The sequence below is a fragment of the Primulina tabacum genome, chromosome 15 (genome assembly GCF_025594145.1).
Source record: "Primulina tabacum isolate GXHZ01 chromosome 15, ASM2559414v2, whole genome shotgun sequence".
In the NCBI taxonomy this organism is placed as follows: domain Eukaryota; kingdom Viridiplantae; phylum Streptophyta; class Magnoliopsida; order Lamiales; family Gesneriaceae; genus Primulina; species Primulina tabacum.
Window position 1 is genome coordinate 24,882,918 of NC_134564.1, and position 14,885 is coordinate 24,897,802.

The 14,885-nt window shown below is 30.6% G+C and overlaps 2 protein-coding genes across 2 annotated transcripts; both read left to right on the forward strand.

Annotated features, from left to right (window-relative positions):
• Positions 1–1,722: 1,722 nt before the first annotated feature.
• LOC142526000 (non-specific phospholipase C4-like) lies at positions 1,723–12,227 on the forward strand. Its single transcript, XM_075630274.1, has 2 exons — positions 1,723–2,291; positions 12,005–12,227. Exons 1-2 carry the CDS (start codon positions 1,723–1,725, stop codon positions 12,225–12,227), a joined length of 792 nt encoding a protein of 263 aa, XP_075486389.1.
• LOC142526893 (non-specific phospholipase C4-like) lies at positions 11,980–13,924 on the forward strand. Its single transcript, XM_075631542.1, has 3 exons — positions 11,980–12,414; positions 12,635–12,805; positions 13,487–13,924. The coding sequence occupies exons 1-3, from the start codon at positions 12,234–12,236 to the stop codon at positions 13,693–13,695; spliced, it is 561 nt and encodes a 186-aa protein (XP_075487657.1). The 5' UTR covers positions 11,980–12,233; the 3' UTR covers positions 13,696–13,924.
• The last annotated feature ends 961 nt before the right edge of the window (positions 13,925–14,885 follow it).

Here is a 14,885-nt window from a genome sequence, read left to right on the forward strand (position 1 = left end):
GAGCATGTTCGTTAGAATAATTTTTTGAATAGGATAAATTTCCATGAAATCGTTATTTTATGACCATTTACTCTATATAGTATAAAAAGGTTGAAGCTTTTGGTAGACCGACTTTGTAACACTAATTAGTTTTTACGAAAATATCATATTCATTTAGATAAATAATATTTTTCATATAGTTTACTCATAACTACAACAACTAATCGATCCACTTTTAAAATTCAAAAATTCACATATTATATCTACAAATCACATATTTAATATAATTGCATTGTCCTTATCCAAATAATAATTAAAAAATATAACTAAATTTTATGAATCAAGTCGATCTATTAATGAATATGATCATGAATCATATACTTAGTAGTCATTATTTTACACTAACATCGCATGTATGTCGTTCACTAGCATGTATAAATTGTAATGACACCATGAGAGATTATTCTATAGCCCTCGTTTGTTATAACCAGTAAAATATATATGCATGGGTCATTTGCGTGCGATTAGAGTATATACTTTCTATATAAATATATTAAATGTTTTTGTTTATATGGCAATTACGAATGGTGTGTATTATTTGAATAAATATGAGAAAATAGTAGGAGAGAGTATAATGACGTGGAATGATACATATAGTCGATCTGACCCACTTTTTTTTTTTTTGATATGGGTGGGAGGAGTCGAACCCGAGTCATTACAAAGGAAACAAGGTGAAACTATTAGAGCTAAAGCTCGGTCTCCGATCTGACCCACTTAATGGGATATAAATTCTTGTTTGATGTGTTTATTTTAATTTGATTGAATAGTTTTTGTGTTTTTATTTTTTATATTGTATTTAATAAAATGTAAATTTGCTTTAAATCCCACACCCAAACTAAAGTTTGTATTTAGTTTATGTCAATTAAAATTGCGTGTTTACATTCTTTGATACGCAAAACAATGTTTCTGCTCTATCTAAACATACATGTTTTTTTCGGATGAAAATAAGTACAGAACATTAAAAATATGATATTTGAGTATCAGTTGTTTCATATCTGATACTAATAAATGATTAGTGAGTACTCAAACATGTATAGTAAATACTGGTGTTAATGACACATTTATCTTTTCGGATGCAAATCATTACAAAACATTGAAAATAATACTAATATATGATATTTGAATATCATCTTTTTCATATATAGTATTAATACATGATTTTTTAGTACACAAATATGTGTAGCAAATGTTGTTATTTATAAAGTTGTTCCAATATAATACTTTAAATATTATCTTTTGTATCAGATCTAAAACAGTTGATATTCAAATATTATATATTATTATCAATGTTTGTACCGATTTTTATTCGTGAAAAACATGTTTTTGGATCGGAGAGAATGTAAACACATATTTTTTTGACATTAACTGAATGCAAAATTAAGTTTGGTTTCAGAGATTTAAAACAAATTCACCTTTTTATAAAGAGATAAATCACAAAATCACGTCTTAAATCAATTCAATAATATAAATAAATAAATAAATAAATATACATAATTGTGGTAATCTAGAATAGGGACGGCAAAAATCCAATTCACCGGTGATCAGGATCCAAATTATTACGGATAACACTTTTTTTCTCTCCATTTTTTAAATAATTTTATATTTCAAACATCGTTAATTCACCTTTAAAATTTTCTATTTAAATATTGTTTTCATTTGGAAAGCACAAAATAAAATCCCATCATGGCTTCTGAAACCTTAAACTCCCCGATCAAAACAATCGTCGTGTTAGTTCAAGAAAACCGCTCCTTCGATCACATGCTAGGTTGGATGAAAACCCTAAACCCCGAAATCAATGGCGTGACCGGGCAAGAATCGAACCCGATATCTACCACGAACCTGGACTCAGACCAGCTCTTCTTTGGATCAGGGTCACACTTCGTCGACCCCGATCCCGGCCACTCCATTCAAGACATATACGAACAAATATTCGGCGTTCAGTGGAAAGTAGATCAGCAGCTTCAGCCTACCATGAAAGGGTTTGCCCAGAATGCTGAAAGGAAACAAAGTGGCATGTCAACTACTGTGATGAACGGGTTTAAACCTGAATATATACCCGTTTACCAAGAGCTGGTGGAGGAGTTCGCAGTGTGCGACCGGTGGTTCGCAGCCGTGCCAGCCTCGACTCAGCCGAACCGGCTGTTTGTACACTCGGCCACGTTGCATGGGGCTACAAGTAATGATACAAAGCATTTGATCGAAGGGTATCCGCAGAAAACTATATTTGAATCGTTGGATGAAGAGGGTTTCTCGTTTGGAATATATTATGAGTACCCTTCATTTTTTGCATTTAATGACTCTTTTTTTAATCTATTTCATTTCATTATTTTCTGGATTTTTTTTATAATTAATTTAAAATAAAAAATTTTCAAAAATAATTTTTAAAAAATTTTTTTGTAAAAGTACTTCAATCCGCGTTTTGTAGGCGCGGACGCTCCACGTGGACGAGCGTCCGCGCTTCGTCAACGTGGACGACAAAGCGCGGACGCTCTTCCACGTAATATTATATTATATTATTATTATTATTATTATTATTATTATTATTTATTATAATTTTTAATAATTAATTTAATTCGAATAAAAAATATAATATTTAAGTTTTATTATTATTATTATTTATAATTTTTAATAATTAATTTAATTCGAATGAAAAATATAAATATTTATAATATATGTTAATTATTAACTATTTTGTATTATTTGGTTGGATGATTGAAAAATTAGAGATATGAGAGGATTGATTGAAGGGAAAACGTACATAAAATCAACATTTTAAAAATATGAGATGATTGAAAGATATTTATTGTTCCATTTTAAATTATTGTTCCGTTTTAAAAATATTAGAGGATTGAAAAAATATTTATTGTTCCATTTTAAAAATATGAGAGGATTAAAAATATGAGAGATATGATAGGATTGAAAAATATTTTTTATTTTAAAATTATTGTTCCAATAAAACGTACATAAAATCAATTGGTCAAAAGGATATTTTAGGAAGACTCATTTCGAATTCTCTCAAAATTATATAAACACATATTTCATAAAAAAATTAATTGTAAAAAATATAATTATATATAATGGGTTTATTATTATTAATAGATTTATTAAATAAATCAATCTATAAAAATGAGAAGGCCAACAATGAAGGAAGCAAGCAAGCATTAATAATTACTTGTATAATATATTAATATTGTATTTTTATGTTGTGATTAATATTTTAATTTAATTTTGTGATTGAAATTCAATTAATAATAATAGCTTAAATAGAAAATAAACAATGTACATTTAGGAATAAAATGAAAATATTGTAATTCAGTGTAAGTTTTATCGATAATATATGCTAAAGTTAAACATCTTATTGATGTATTGATGAAAGACTACTATTTTTATTCATCTTAATTTTCTCCCTTCAATCCTATCATATATCTAATTTTTCAATCACCCAACCAAATAATACAAAATATTTAATAATTATCATATATTATAAATATTTATATTTTTTATTGTTCATTCGAATTAAATTAATTAATAATAATAATAATAATAGTAATAATAATAATAATAATAATACTTTCACGCCCACACCGTGTGAGGTTTTATGTTGCGATTGAAATTAAATTAATAATAATAGCTTAAATAGAAAATAAACAATGTAAATTTAATAATAGAATGAAAATATTATAATACATCGTAAGTTTTATCGATACTATATGCTAAAGTTAAACCTTTTATTCGTGTATTGGTGAAAAACTACTATTTTTATTCACCTTAATTTTCTCCCTTCAATCTTCTCGTATATCTTTAATTTTCTCCTTTCAATCCTCTCATATCTCTAATTTTTCAATCACCCAACCAAATAATACAAAATATTTAATAATTAACATGTATTATAAATATTTATATTTTATATTTTTTATTGAAATTAAATTAATTATTAAAAATTATAATAATAAATAATAATAATAATAATATAATATTACGTGGACGAGCATCCGCACTTTGTAAGCACGGACGCTCGTAGCGCGGATTGAAGTACTTTTGCAAAATATTTTTTTAAATTTTTTTTTATTTTTAAATTAATTATAAAAAAACCCTTATTTTCTTGATCTTTTAAGTGAAAATTAAATAATATTGAGCTGAATTATTTAAAAATATTATTGGACTAAATAAATATATGTTAAGATAATTAGAGTTCTTTAATTTAAGAAAAAGAGTGGAAAATGAGAAATTTAATTACTTAATTCATCGTATTCAAAATTTAAAATTTTCTATTGTAATATGACGTTTAATTTACAGATTATATTCACAGGTAAATCAAAAAGAAAAACAGAAAAAAAATCAATCAAATTTTGCGTTCATATTTGTGAATTCAAGTTTATTGCACCCATTTAATAGTGGGACGTGATTTAATTTTTGAATGAATGAGTATAGAACTAATGGCACAAAATATATAATATTCGGACTAATGGCACAAAACATTCTTTAAATTTATTATTTATTTATTTAATATGAATGAATGAATATAGAACTAATCGCACAAAGTATATAATAATCGGACAATTACTCGGAAGTTTGTTGCGTGTCATAATCAAAGGTTTTTTTTAAGAAATTATTTTTTTTTTAATTTCAAAAAAAATGTAGAAAGTAGAGTTTTGCAAAAATCAAGCAAAGCGTCACAATCAATGACGCGACAAAAATTTAATTTGTACTTTTTTAAGTTTTTAAAACAAAATCTTTTATTTATTTAACATACATTGATTTAGCTTTAAAAAAAAAATATTGCTGCGCCCTCCATTGATGATGGCATTTTACCTTAATTTTGCAAAACTCCACCGTCTGCTTTATTTTAAATTATTTTTAAAAAAATTAATTTTAAAAAACAACCCATAATGAATCGCCAGCCTTGGTCGCTTCTAATTATATATTCTCATTAAATTTTACATGATACACAAAACTATTCACTGCTATATTAGAGTGCTAAACATGTTCAAAAATTAAATCCTTGTGGGGTAAAGAAAAATTAAATATCAAATTTTCGAATATATAATAAATATATGAACCGATCAAACAACGTAATATATCCTACCTAGAAATTCTTTCCAATTAAGTAATTGAAGTTATCTTTGGAAAATTAGTGTTCTAAAAATCCCAGCATAGGCGGTGGGAGCCGCCCCGATTTTTGCTAGGTGATGCTTCTAGAAGTCGCCAAATTAATCGATGGTCTGGAAGTTGTATATGCGGTTCTGTATTTATTTTTTTAAAAAAATTTATCAAAATAATAAAATTAAAACCTTGACTCTAGTTTAAAGTGTAAAACCTTATAAACGCTAAACAAAGCACAAGCGAGAACAAGCACCAAAGAAGTTGGAAAAATATTGAAGAAATTTAAGTTTCAGGTTGTAGTAAAAACAATTGATGTGGTTGATTGATATATAAAAATTTATTAATATCTATATATTATTAATTGTTGTGAAAAATAAAAATTTATGGTAAAAAGTAAAAATCTCAAACTCTCAAAATTTACCAAACTACACACGTTATAATATTTTTCTCTCTACTCAATTGTGAATTTCTTCACAAATGGTGAGGCTATTTATAGAATTTCTTTACAAATAATCCAAAAATAAAATACATCATTACCTACATCATCACACACTAATTTTCAATATTTACAACTCTTATTTTCAACATTCAAATATTCAACATTTAAATATTCAATACACACATTTTAAATATTATTTTTCAACATTTAAATATATTATTTTCAACACTCCCCCTTGTGATGATGATCATGATACGATGATGTCTTCATTACGTGTTTTTGTACTGCCTCGTTAAAAACCTTACTAGGAAAAACCCATTGGGATAAAAACCATAGTAAGGGAAAAAGAGTGCAGTAACGTAAACTCCCCCTCATGTTGACACGAACAATTCTTCACAAATTTCATAGATTGCGCATCCCAATATTATATATGTGCTTTCTGAATATTGACGTAGGAAGTGCCTTTGTGAAGAGATCTGATGAGTTTTCACTTGATTGAATGTGACGAACATCAATACATTTATTCTTCTCTAGCTCTTTGGTGAATGCGAAGAACTTAGGAGGAATATGTTTAGTTCTGTCGCTTTTTATGCACCCCTCTTTCATTTGAGCAACATATGCAGCATTATCTTCATATAGTATCACAGGCTTCTCGTCGAATGATAATCCGCATGAGATTTGGATATGTTGGGTCATTGATTTTAATCACACACATTCACGGCTTGCTTCATGTAGTGCAATAATCTCGGCATGGTTTGATGAAGTTGTTACGAGTGTTTGTTTCTGTGAACGCCAAGAAATTGCAGAGCCTCCACGAGTAAATACATATCCAGTTTGGGAACGTGTCTTGTGTGGATCATATAAGTATCCAGCATCAGCATAATCAATTATACTTGGATTAGCATCTTTTGAATATAAAAGTCCCAAGTCTGTCGTTCCTCGTAAATAACGGAATATATGTTTAATTCCGTTCCAGTGTCTCTTTGTTGGATATGTGCTAAATCTTGCCAACAAATTTACGGCAAAAGATATATCAGGCCTTGTACAATTTGTAAGATACATAAGGGCACCGATAGCATTTAGATATGGTACTTCTGGACCAAGAATATCTTCATCATCTTCACATGGACGGAATGGATCATTTTCTATGTTTAATGATCTAACAACCATTGGAGTACTTAAAGGATTTGATTTATCCATATTAAAACGTTTAAGGATCTTTTCTGTATAATTTGTCTGGTGAACAAACATTCCACATTCTTTTTGTTTAATTTGTAAATCCAGACAATACTTGATTTTTCCAAGATCCTTCATTTCAAATTCTTCCTTCAAGTATAACACAACTTCTTGAATTTCTTTATTCGTTCCAATGATGTTTAAATCATCAACATATACAACAATAATTACGCATCCGGATGTTGTTTTCTTAATGAAAACACAAGGGCATATTGAATTATTTACATATCCCTTTTTCATCAAGTGATCACTTAGTCGATTATACCACATTCGACCGGATTGCTTTAACCCATATAATGATCTTTGTAATTTCACAGAATAACATTCTCTGGGTTTTGAACTTTGTGCTTCAGGCATCTTAAATCCTTCAGGGATTTTCATATATATATGACTATCAAGTGATCTATATAAGTAAGCTGTAACAACATCCATAAGACGCATTTCTAAATTTTCAGATACCGCCAAGCTAATCAAATACCGAAACGTAATTGCATCCATCACGGGAGAATACGTTTCTTCATAATCAATTCCAGGCCTTTGAGAAAAACCTTGTGCAACAAGTCGAGCTTTATATCTTACTATTTCATTTTTCTCATTTCGCTTTCTAATAAAAACCCATTTGTATCCAACATGTTTTATACCTTCTGGTGTAAGGACTATATGTCCAAAACATTACGTTTATTTAGCGAATCCAATTCAACCTGGATGGCTTCTTTCCATTTTATCCAATCATGCCGATTTTTACATTCACCAAAAGATTTTGGTTCATGATATTCATTATCATTTATGATGTCGATTGCCACATTATAACTAAATATATCATCAATTTCTTCTATATCTTTTCGGTTCCATATTTTTCCAGTATTAATATAATTTATAGAGATTTCATGATTCTCGTCAGTTTGTGGTTCTGACAGAACATTTTCATCATCATGTGTTTCTTCAGGAACACCATTCTCTATTTTGTGATCATCATGTGTTTCTTCAGGAACATCATTCTCTATTTTGTGATCATCGTGTTTCTCTATAAATTTTCTTTTTCGAGGATTTTTATCCTTGGAACCGACTGGCCTTCCATGCTTCAGGCGTTTAATGACATCATGAGTATTTTCAATTTGTTTCTTCGGAATTTAAATTCGAGCAGGGGCATTTGCAGCATGTATATATGATTTAGTTACCCCTTTTGTGTCTGCAAATGCATCTGGTATTTGATTTGCTATTCTTTACAAGTGCACAATTTGCTGTACATCTTTTTCACATTGTTTTGTTCTTGGATCCAGATGTAACAATGATGATACATACCATGTAATTTTCTTTTCGGTATGTTTTTGTTCTTCCCCTAACATTGGGAAGATTTCCTCATTAAAATGACAATCAGCAAAACGTGCTGTGAACACGTCATCTGTCTGAGGTTCAAGATATCGAATGATTGACGGACTATCATAACCGATATAAATTCCAACTTTTCTTTGAGGTCCCATTTTCTTTCGTTGCGGTGGTGCAATAGGCACATACACCATACATCCAAAAATTCTCAGATGAGAAATGTCTGGTTCTTTACCAAATGCAAGCTGCAATGGGGAGTATTTATGATATGCACTTGGTCTGATGCGAATTAATGAAGCAGCATGTAAAATTGCATGTCCCCATATAGAAATAGGGAGCTTTGTTTTCATAATCATTGGTCTAGCAATCATTTGCAGACGTTTAATCAATGATTCAGCCAATCCATTCTGTGTATGTACATGAGCAACATGATGTTCAACAATGATTCTCATAGACATACAATAATCATTGAAAGTCTGGGAAGTAAATTTACCAGCATTATCAAGTCTAATTTTCTTGATTGTATAATCGGGAAATTGATTCCTCAATTTTATTATTTGAGCAAGTAATCTTGCAAATGCAACATTTCGAGTTGACAATAAACATACATGTGACCATCTTCTGGAGGCATCAATTAATACCATAAAGTATCTGAATGGTCCACATGGTGGATGGATTGGTCCACAAATATCATCCTGAATACGTTCAAGAAAGATTGGTGATTCAGTTTGGATTTTGGCTGGTGATGGTCTTATAATAAGTTTTCCAAGAGAACATGCTTTACATTGAAACTTATTATTCTGAAAGATTCTTCTGGTCTTTCAGTGGATGACCATGTGTATTTTCTATAATTCTTCGCATCATTGTTGAACCAGGATGTCCTAATCGATCATGCCAATTGGTTAATATTGAAGAATTATCAACTACCATGTTTGATTCAATGAGACTTATATGTGTATAATGCAATCTAGTAGGGAGCATTGGTAGTTTTTCAATCACATATTTCTTTCCTGATTTATATGTGATAAGACACATATATTTCTCATTCCCTTCATTCATTGTTTGAGTATCATATCCATGGGAATATATATCATTAAAACTCAACAAATTTCTTTTCGATTGTGGTGAATATAAAGCATCATTGATAAAAAATTTTGTACCATTAGGTAACAAAAATTGTGCTTTACCACATCTTCAATCAAGTTTACAGGACCTGATATTGTATTCACCGTTGTTTTTGTTGGTTTTAGTTCCAAGAAATATCTTTTATCTCGGAGGATAGTGTGCGTTATACCACTATCGGGTATGCAAACTTCAGCTTTGCTCATAGCATTTTCCATATTTGAACTTCAAAAAATATGCAATGAAATAAGATTACTGACAATACATATGTAAATATAACACATATCATAATTGTACAATAAAATATTATTATATGAATACATGAAAAATAAATTATTGTATATTTATATTCTACCATTATACTGTTCATTCTCAGAGAAATCATTGAGAAAATTAAGTAGCATCAATATTGTTCATTTCTATCCCACCAACATATTGATCATTTCCACAGAAATAATTCATAAAATCAGCAGCATCGAAATGAGTTGAATAACTCAAACGGTCACTGCGTTCAGTGAAGTTGGTCTCTTTTTCTTTCCCCTTTATCGATTCTTTATAGAGCTTGCAAAGGTGCTCAGGGGCTCGACAAATACGAGACCAATGTCCTGGAGTGCCGCATCTGAAACAAGAACTTTCAAATCTTTTCGAGTGATTTTCATTAACATTCATGTTCTCATGATGCCTTTTCTGTGGGTGGTTCGTGACGCCCTTTTGAGATGAGTTATAAAAATAACTATCTCTATTGTTTTCAAAACCACGGCCTCGACTACGACCACGACCAATTCCACGTCCACGTTCACGTCCACGACCTCGACCTCGACCTCGACCAAAACCTTGTCTTTGAATTTGATTTTGGTTTCCAGGTTTAAATTCATTTTTACTTACAACATTTATTTCTGGAAATGCTGTTGATCCAGTGGGTCGGGACGGATGATTTCTCATTAGCAGCTCGTTGTTCTTTTCCGCCACAAGAAGACCGACGATGAGTTCAGAATATCTCGCAAATCCACGTACTCTATATTGTTGCTGTAAAGTTATATTTGATGCGTTAAACGTGGAAAATGTTTTTTCAGGCATTTCCGATTCTGTAACCTCATGTCCACAAAATTTTAGCTGCGAGATTATTCGATACATCGCTGAATTATAATCACTGACTTTCTTAAAATCTTGGAATCTTAACATATTCCATTCATCACGGGCGGTTGGAAGTATAACTTCCCTTATATGTTCAAATCTTTCTTTCAATCCTTTCCACAGAGCCATGTGATCTTTTTCGATGAGATATTCACATTTTAAACCTTCATCGAGATGTCGACGCAAAAATATTATAGCTTTTGCTTTTTCTTGTGATGAAGATATACCATTTTCTTTAATGGTCTCGCTTAGACCCAATGACTCAAGATGCATTTCTACATCGAGAGTCCATGGCATATAATTTTTTCCCGTGATGTCGAGCGCAACAAATTCGAGCTTTGTCAAATTTGACATGGTGGTACTAAAAAAATTACGATGCATTTTATTAGTTAATGAATATTGCAATACAAAGTAATGGATAAACAACAAGTACAAGCATTTTAAAAATAAAGAAAACACACGAGGAGGATATTCTCCGATAAATAAAAGACTCGTGAGTATGATAACCAAAATAATTAAAAATAACCTTGAGAAAGCCATCTTCTTTTTTCTTCGAAAAATTTGATGAAGAATAATTTTTAGAGAATATGAGAAAGTTGGAGTGATTGAAAAAGTTTGTGAGATCATATTTATAAGGCAAAAACTAGCCGTTTTGTTACCGTTTATGACCGTTGGTGTACAAAAAAATAAATGTATGTATTTGTATAATTTTATGGTAATAATATGGTATATATAATATTAGTCATGTTTAAATAATTATGTATATCATATCACTATTATAATGATGTGTCATAAGTTATTTTGTTTAAAAATCTTATAGGCTTTTATACTTGTCGTATCCCTTACCGGGATTGTGGGATGTCGTCTTAACATCCTCCCAGGATTTATAACAAGTTTTTGAAAATTTATTTTTATTATTTCTAATAATAACATTATATTATATATTAAATATATACACAATAAATAAATAACAGTAAAATAAATATTATTACTTTTGTTACCTTTTTTCTTCTGTTTGGAGCTTGAAAAAGTATGGAGGACTTTTAGAGCTTCGTGCTGATAACGTGTTGTGAAAAGTAAAAATTTATGGTAAAATGTAAAAATCTCAAACTCTCAAAATTTACCAAACTACCCACTTTATAATATTTTTCTCTCTACTCAATTGTGAATTTCTTCACAAATGGTGAGGCTATTTATAGAATTTCTTTACAAATAATCCAAAAATAAAATACATCATTACCTACATCATCACACACTAATTTTCAATATTTACAACTCTTATTTTCAACATTCAAATATTCAACATTCAAATATTCAATACACACATTTTAAATATTATTTTTCAACATTTAAATATATTATTTTCAACATTAATTTTTTATTACAACTTTAAATATTATAATTAGCATACAAAAACATAATACATATGAATGTCCCAAGATATTTCAGCTTTAAGGCGCTAGACGGTAGGGTAGTCACTCGTCTACCGTATTTTAGAACACTAGGAAAAATGCATGCATATATACTTGTCAAATGTAGATGATCCAAAACAATTCCTTAATTTCCCGCTAATCATCAACTTTAAATTGTTGCAATTTTTTGTAGGAATCTTAGGAAGCTAAAGTACATAAAAAATTTCCATCAATTTGATCTGAGTTTCAAGAGACACTGTGCAGAGGGGAAGTTGCCAAACTATGTAGTGATTGAACAAAGATATTTCGATCTTATACTTCTTCCAGGAAACGACGATCACCCATCTCACGACGTATACGAGGGCCAAAAATTCGTGAAAGAAGTGTACGAAGCCTTGAGGGGTAGTCCTCAATGAAATGAGATGCTGTTCATAATTGTGTATGATGAGCATGGTGGATTCTTTGATCATGTCCCGACTCCGGTGGGGGGCGTCCCTAGCCCAGATGGGATTGTGGGTCCAGACCCTTACAAGTTTTCGTTTGATCGTTTGGGAGTTAGGGTTCCGGCCATTATTGTTTCTCCATGGATTCAGAAAGGAACTGGTAAGGAATTTGATCGTGTAAAGATCATACAAACAAAAACACATGCTTTTTTCACAATTAAGGTTATCGGCCTACTTGAGCTGAATCAAGTATAACAATTTGTTTAAAATTTTACTTACTTTCTACTTATTTTTTGACAATTGATCTTACTACAAAAACAACAATATAATCAATCATCCGTAGATTTTCAATAATTTCGATCTTAATGATGATTATGCAGTTTTGCATGGGCCTTCAGGGCCATATCCCACTTCAGAATTCGAACACTCTTCAATACCTGCAACTGTGAAGAAGATTTTCAATCTAAAGTCTTTTCTAACGAAGCGTGACGAATGGGCTGGCACTTTTGATGTTGTGCTGACCAGAAACACCCCAAGAACAGATTGCCCAGGTAAATTTTCATTACTCAATTCCGACCCGCCTTGCATATACTATGTTCGAGTCTTGCCACACACGTTCGAAGGTTAAAAAAAAACCCATGCATGCCATTGGAATTTGGAAATCATACGTCTAACTGTTTTGATCTACTAACTTGTAATTATCTGGTTTTGGGTTTTAATCCACTACTTATTCAAATATTGGTTTGGTGCACTATTTTTTAGTTTCCAGCTATTTTGGTCTGAATGCTAACTTGACCTTTGATATGTAACCGATATATTTCCAGTACCACATTAACATTTTTCGATGTCAAATCAGTATTCAGATGAATATCAAAGTTACACCACCAAAACCAAAACTTGTAGACTTACTGTACCAAAATCCAAAATAGACAAGTTAGTAGACAAAAATTATTATTTTTTTTTTAGATAAGGAGTCGTGAACCATAACTCGGTCCATACACTTGCAGTATCGATATTGACTAAAAAAAAAAGTGCAACCTTTCGGATCTTTATTTTTCTGCGTAGACTACTAACAGATAATCTCATCATTCATACAAGTTGTATTTCGAACATTTCACTCAAGTATCCATGAAATTCGCCTACATTTAATTTTTTTTTCTTGAAGGGATATATGATGCATGCATTGATTTTCCAGTGAAGGTAATTAATTGAGACTTCAAGTTTACTTGCAGAAACCTTATCAAAGCCAATAAAATTGCGAGAAGCTGAGGCGAAAGAGGACTCAAAGTTAAGCGAGTTCCAGGAGGAGTTGGTGCAAATGGTCGCTGGCGTTAAGTGGAGACCATGTGAAGGACATTTTCCCACACAAGCTAGTCGAAAACATGACTGTATCGGACGGGGTAGAGTACGTGCAAAATACTTTCAAGAAATTCTTGGATGAATGTGAGAAACATAATCAAAATGGGGCTGATGGATCCACAATTGTTTTCAAGAATAGTGCGCGCAATTACAAAGGAGTCAATGAATATCAGCGATAAAAATGAAGAACCATCAAAGAAAAGTCCAAATCATTGCCGCTAAGTTATTTTCTTGAATAGTTTGTGATCACCATTGATCAGTTAGTTCTATTTTTGATTCTTTGCAATATGCAATATACTTTGATTTGTTTCTATATTAATTTAATATTTTATATATGATTATATGTTAGTGCTATTGAAAATATCGATGTGTTTAATTATTCATGTCTGAAAGGGATATTTTATTCCTTTAATATTTCTCGTGATTTGATATTATCAATTTAATATTTTACCTTTCTAGACTATAATATCTAGCTTAATTTAATTGACTTATTTCTAAATACTATAAGATTTGGTTTTAATATGGTATTTATCTCTAATATATTTTATCCTAGTTTAAAAGATTTTTATGCATATTAAACTCTTGTTTCCATGTTTGTAGGATTGATTTTATGAGATGATAATATGACCAAGATAGGGTTGCATATATATATATATATATGGAATAGTGAGAGAAGTAAAATATGGGGGACGAGGGGAGACGACGTTGAAAAGTAAGCTTTTGAAGTTTTGTTGAACTCGCACAAATTCAGTACTAAAGATATTCGTGTGAAGAACTTGTGTGATTAATTCACATACTTACCGTGTTGCTGATTGGTGTTGCCAACACTCGAGAACAACACTGACGCAGAGTGCTGATCGAAGAGTGGTTTCGTTTGGTTTTAAACAATACGTGTTTGTTTTATGCATCTAGTATTTGGTTTATTTTGATGCATTTTAATTCCTTGGAGTGTCAAGGAATCCGATTTTCATTAAAAATACGAACGTTTTGACAAATCGGCTAATAATTTCACGAACTTTCCTAAACAAAATATTTTATTAATACACTAATGAGCTTAATAGGGCCTAGCTAACCATGTTAATGGGCCTAAACTATTATTAAGTGTTTTGATTAATTATTTAAGCCCATAACCCCCACCCCAAATCATAAAATACACGCCTCCCACCTCCCTCAATTTACAAGGACTCTTTCTCCTCCACAAATCACACAGCACACACTTAAATTCAAGGGTAAAGCATCGGCCTTCTCAAGGAAAATTCAGCCAAGGTTGCT

Coding starts and splice junctions, on each gene's coding strand:
- LOC142526893 (XM_075631542.1), top strand. CDS start 12,234: ATGCTGTTCATAATTGTGTATGATGAGCATGGTGGATTCTTTGATCAT. Junction 12,415..12,634: donor ATGGATTCAGAAAGGAACTG/GTAAGGAATTTG, acceptor ATGATTATGCAG/TTTTGCATGGGCCTTCAGGG. Junction 12,806..13,486: donor CCCAAGAACAGATTGCCCAG/GTAAATTTTCAT, acceptor GTTTACTTGCAG/AAACCTTATCAAAGCCAATA.
- LOC142526000 (XM_075630274.1), top strand. CDS start 1,723: ATGGCTTCTGAAACCTTAAACTCCCCGATCAAAACAATCGTCGTGTTA. Junction 2,292..12,004: donor TTGGATGAAGAGGGTTTCTC/GTTTGGAATATA, acceptor AATTTTTTGTAG/GAATCTTAGGAAGCTAAAGT.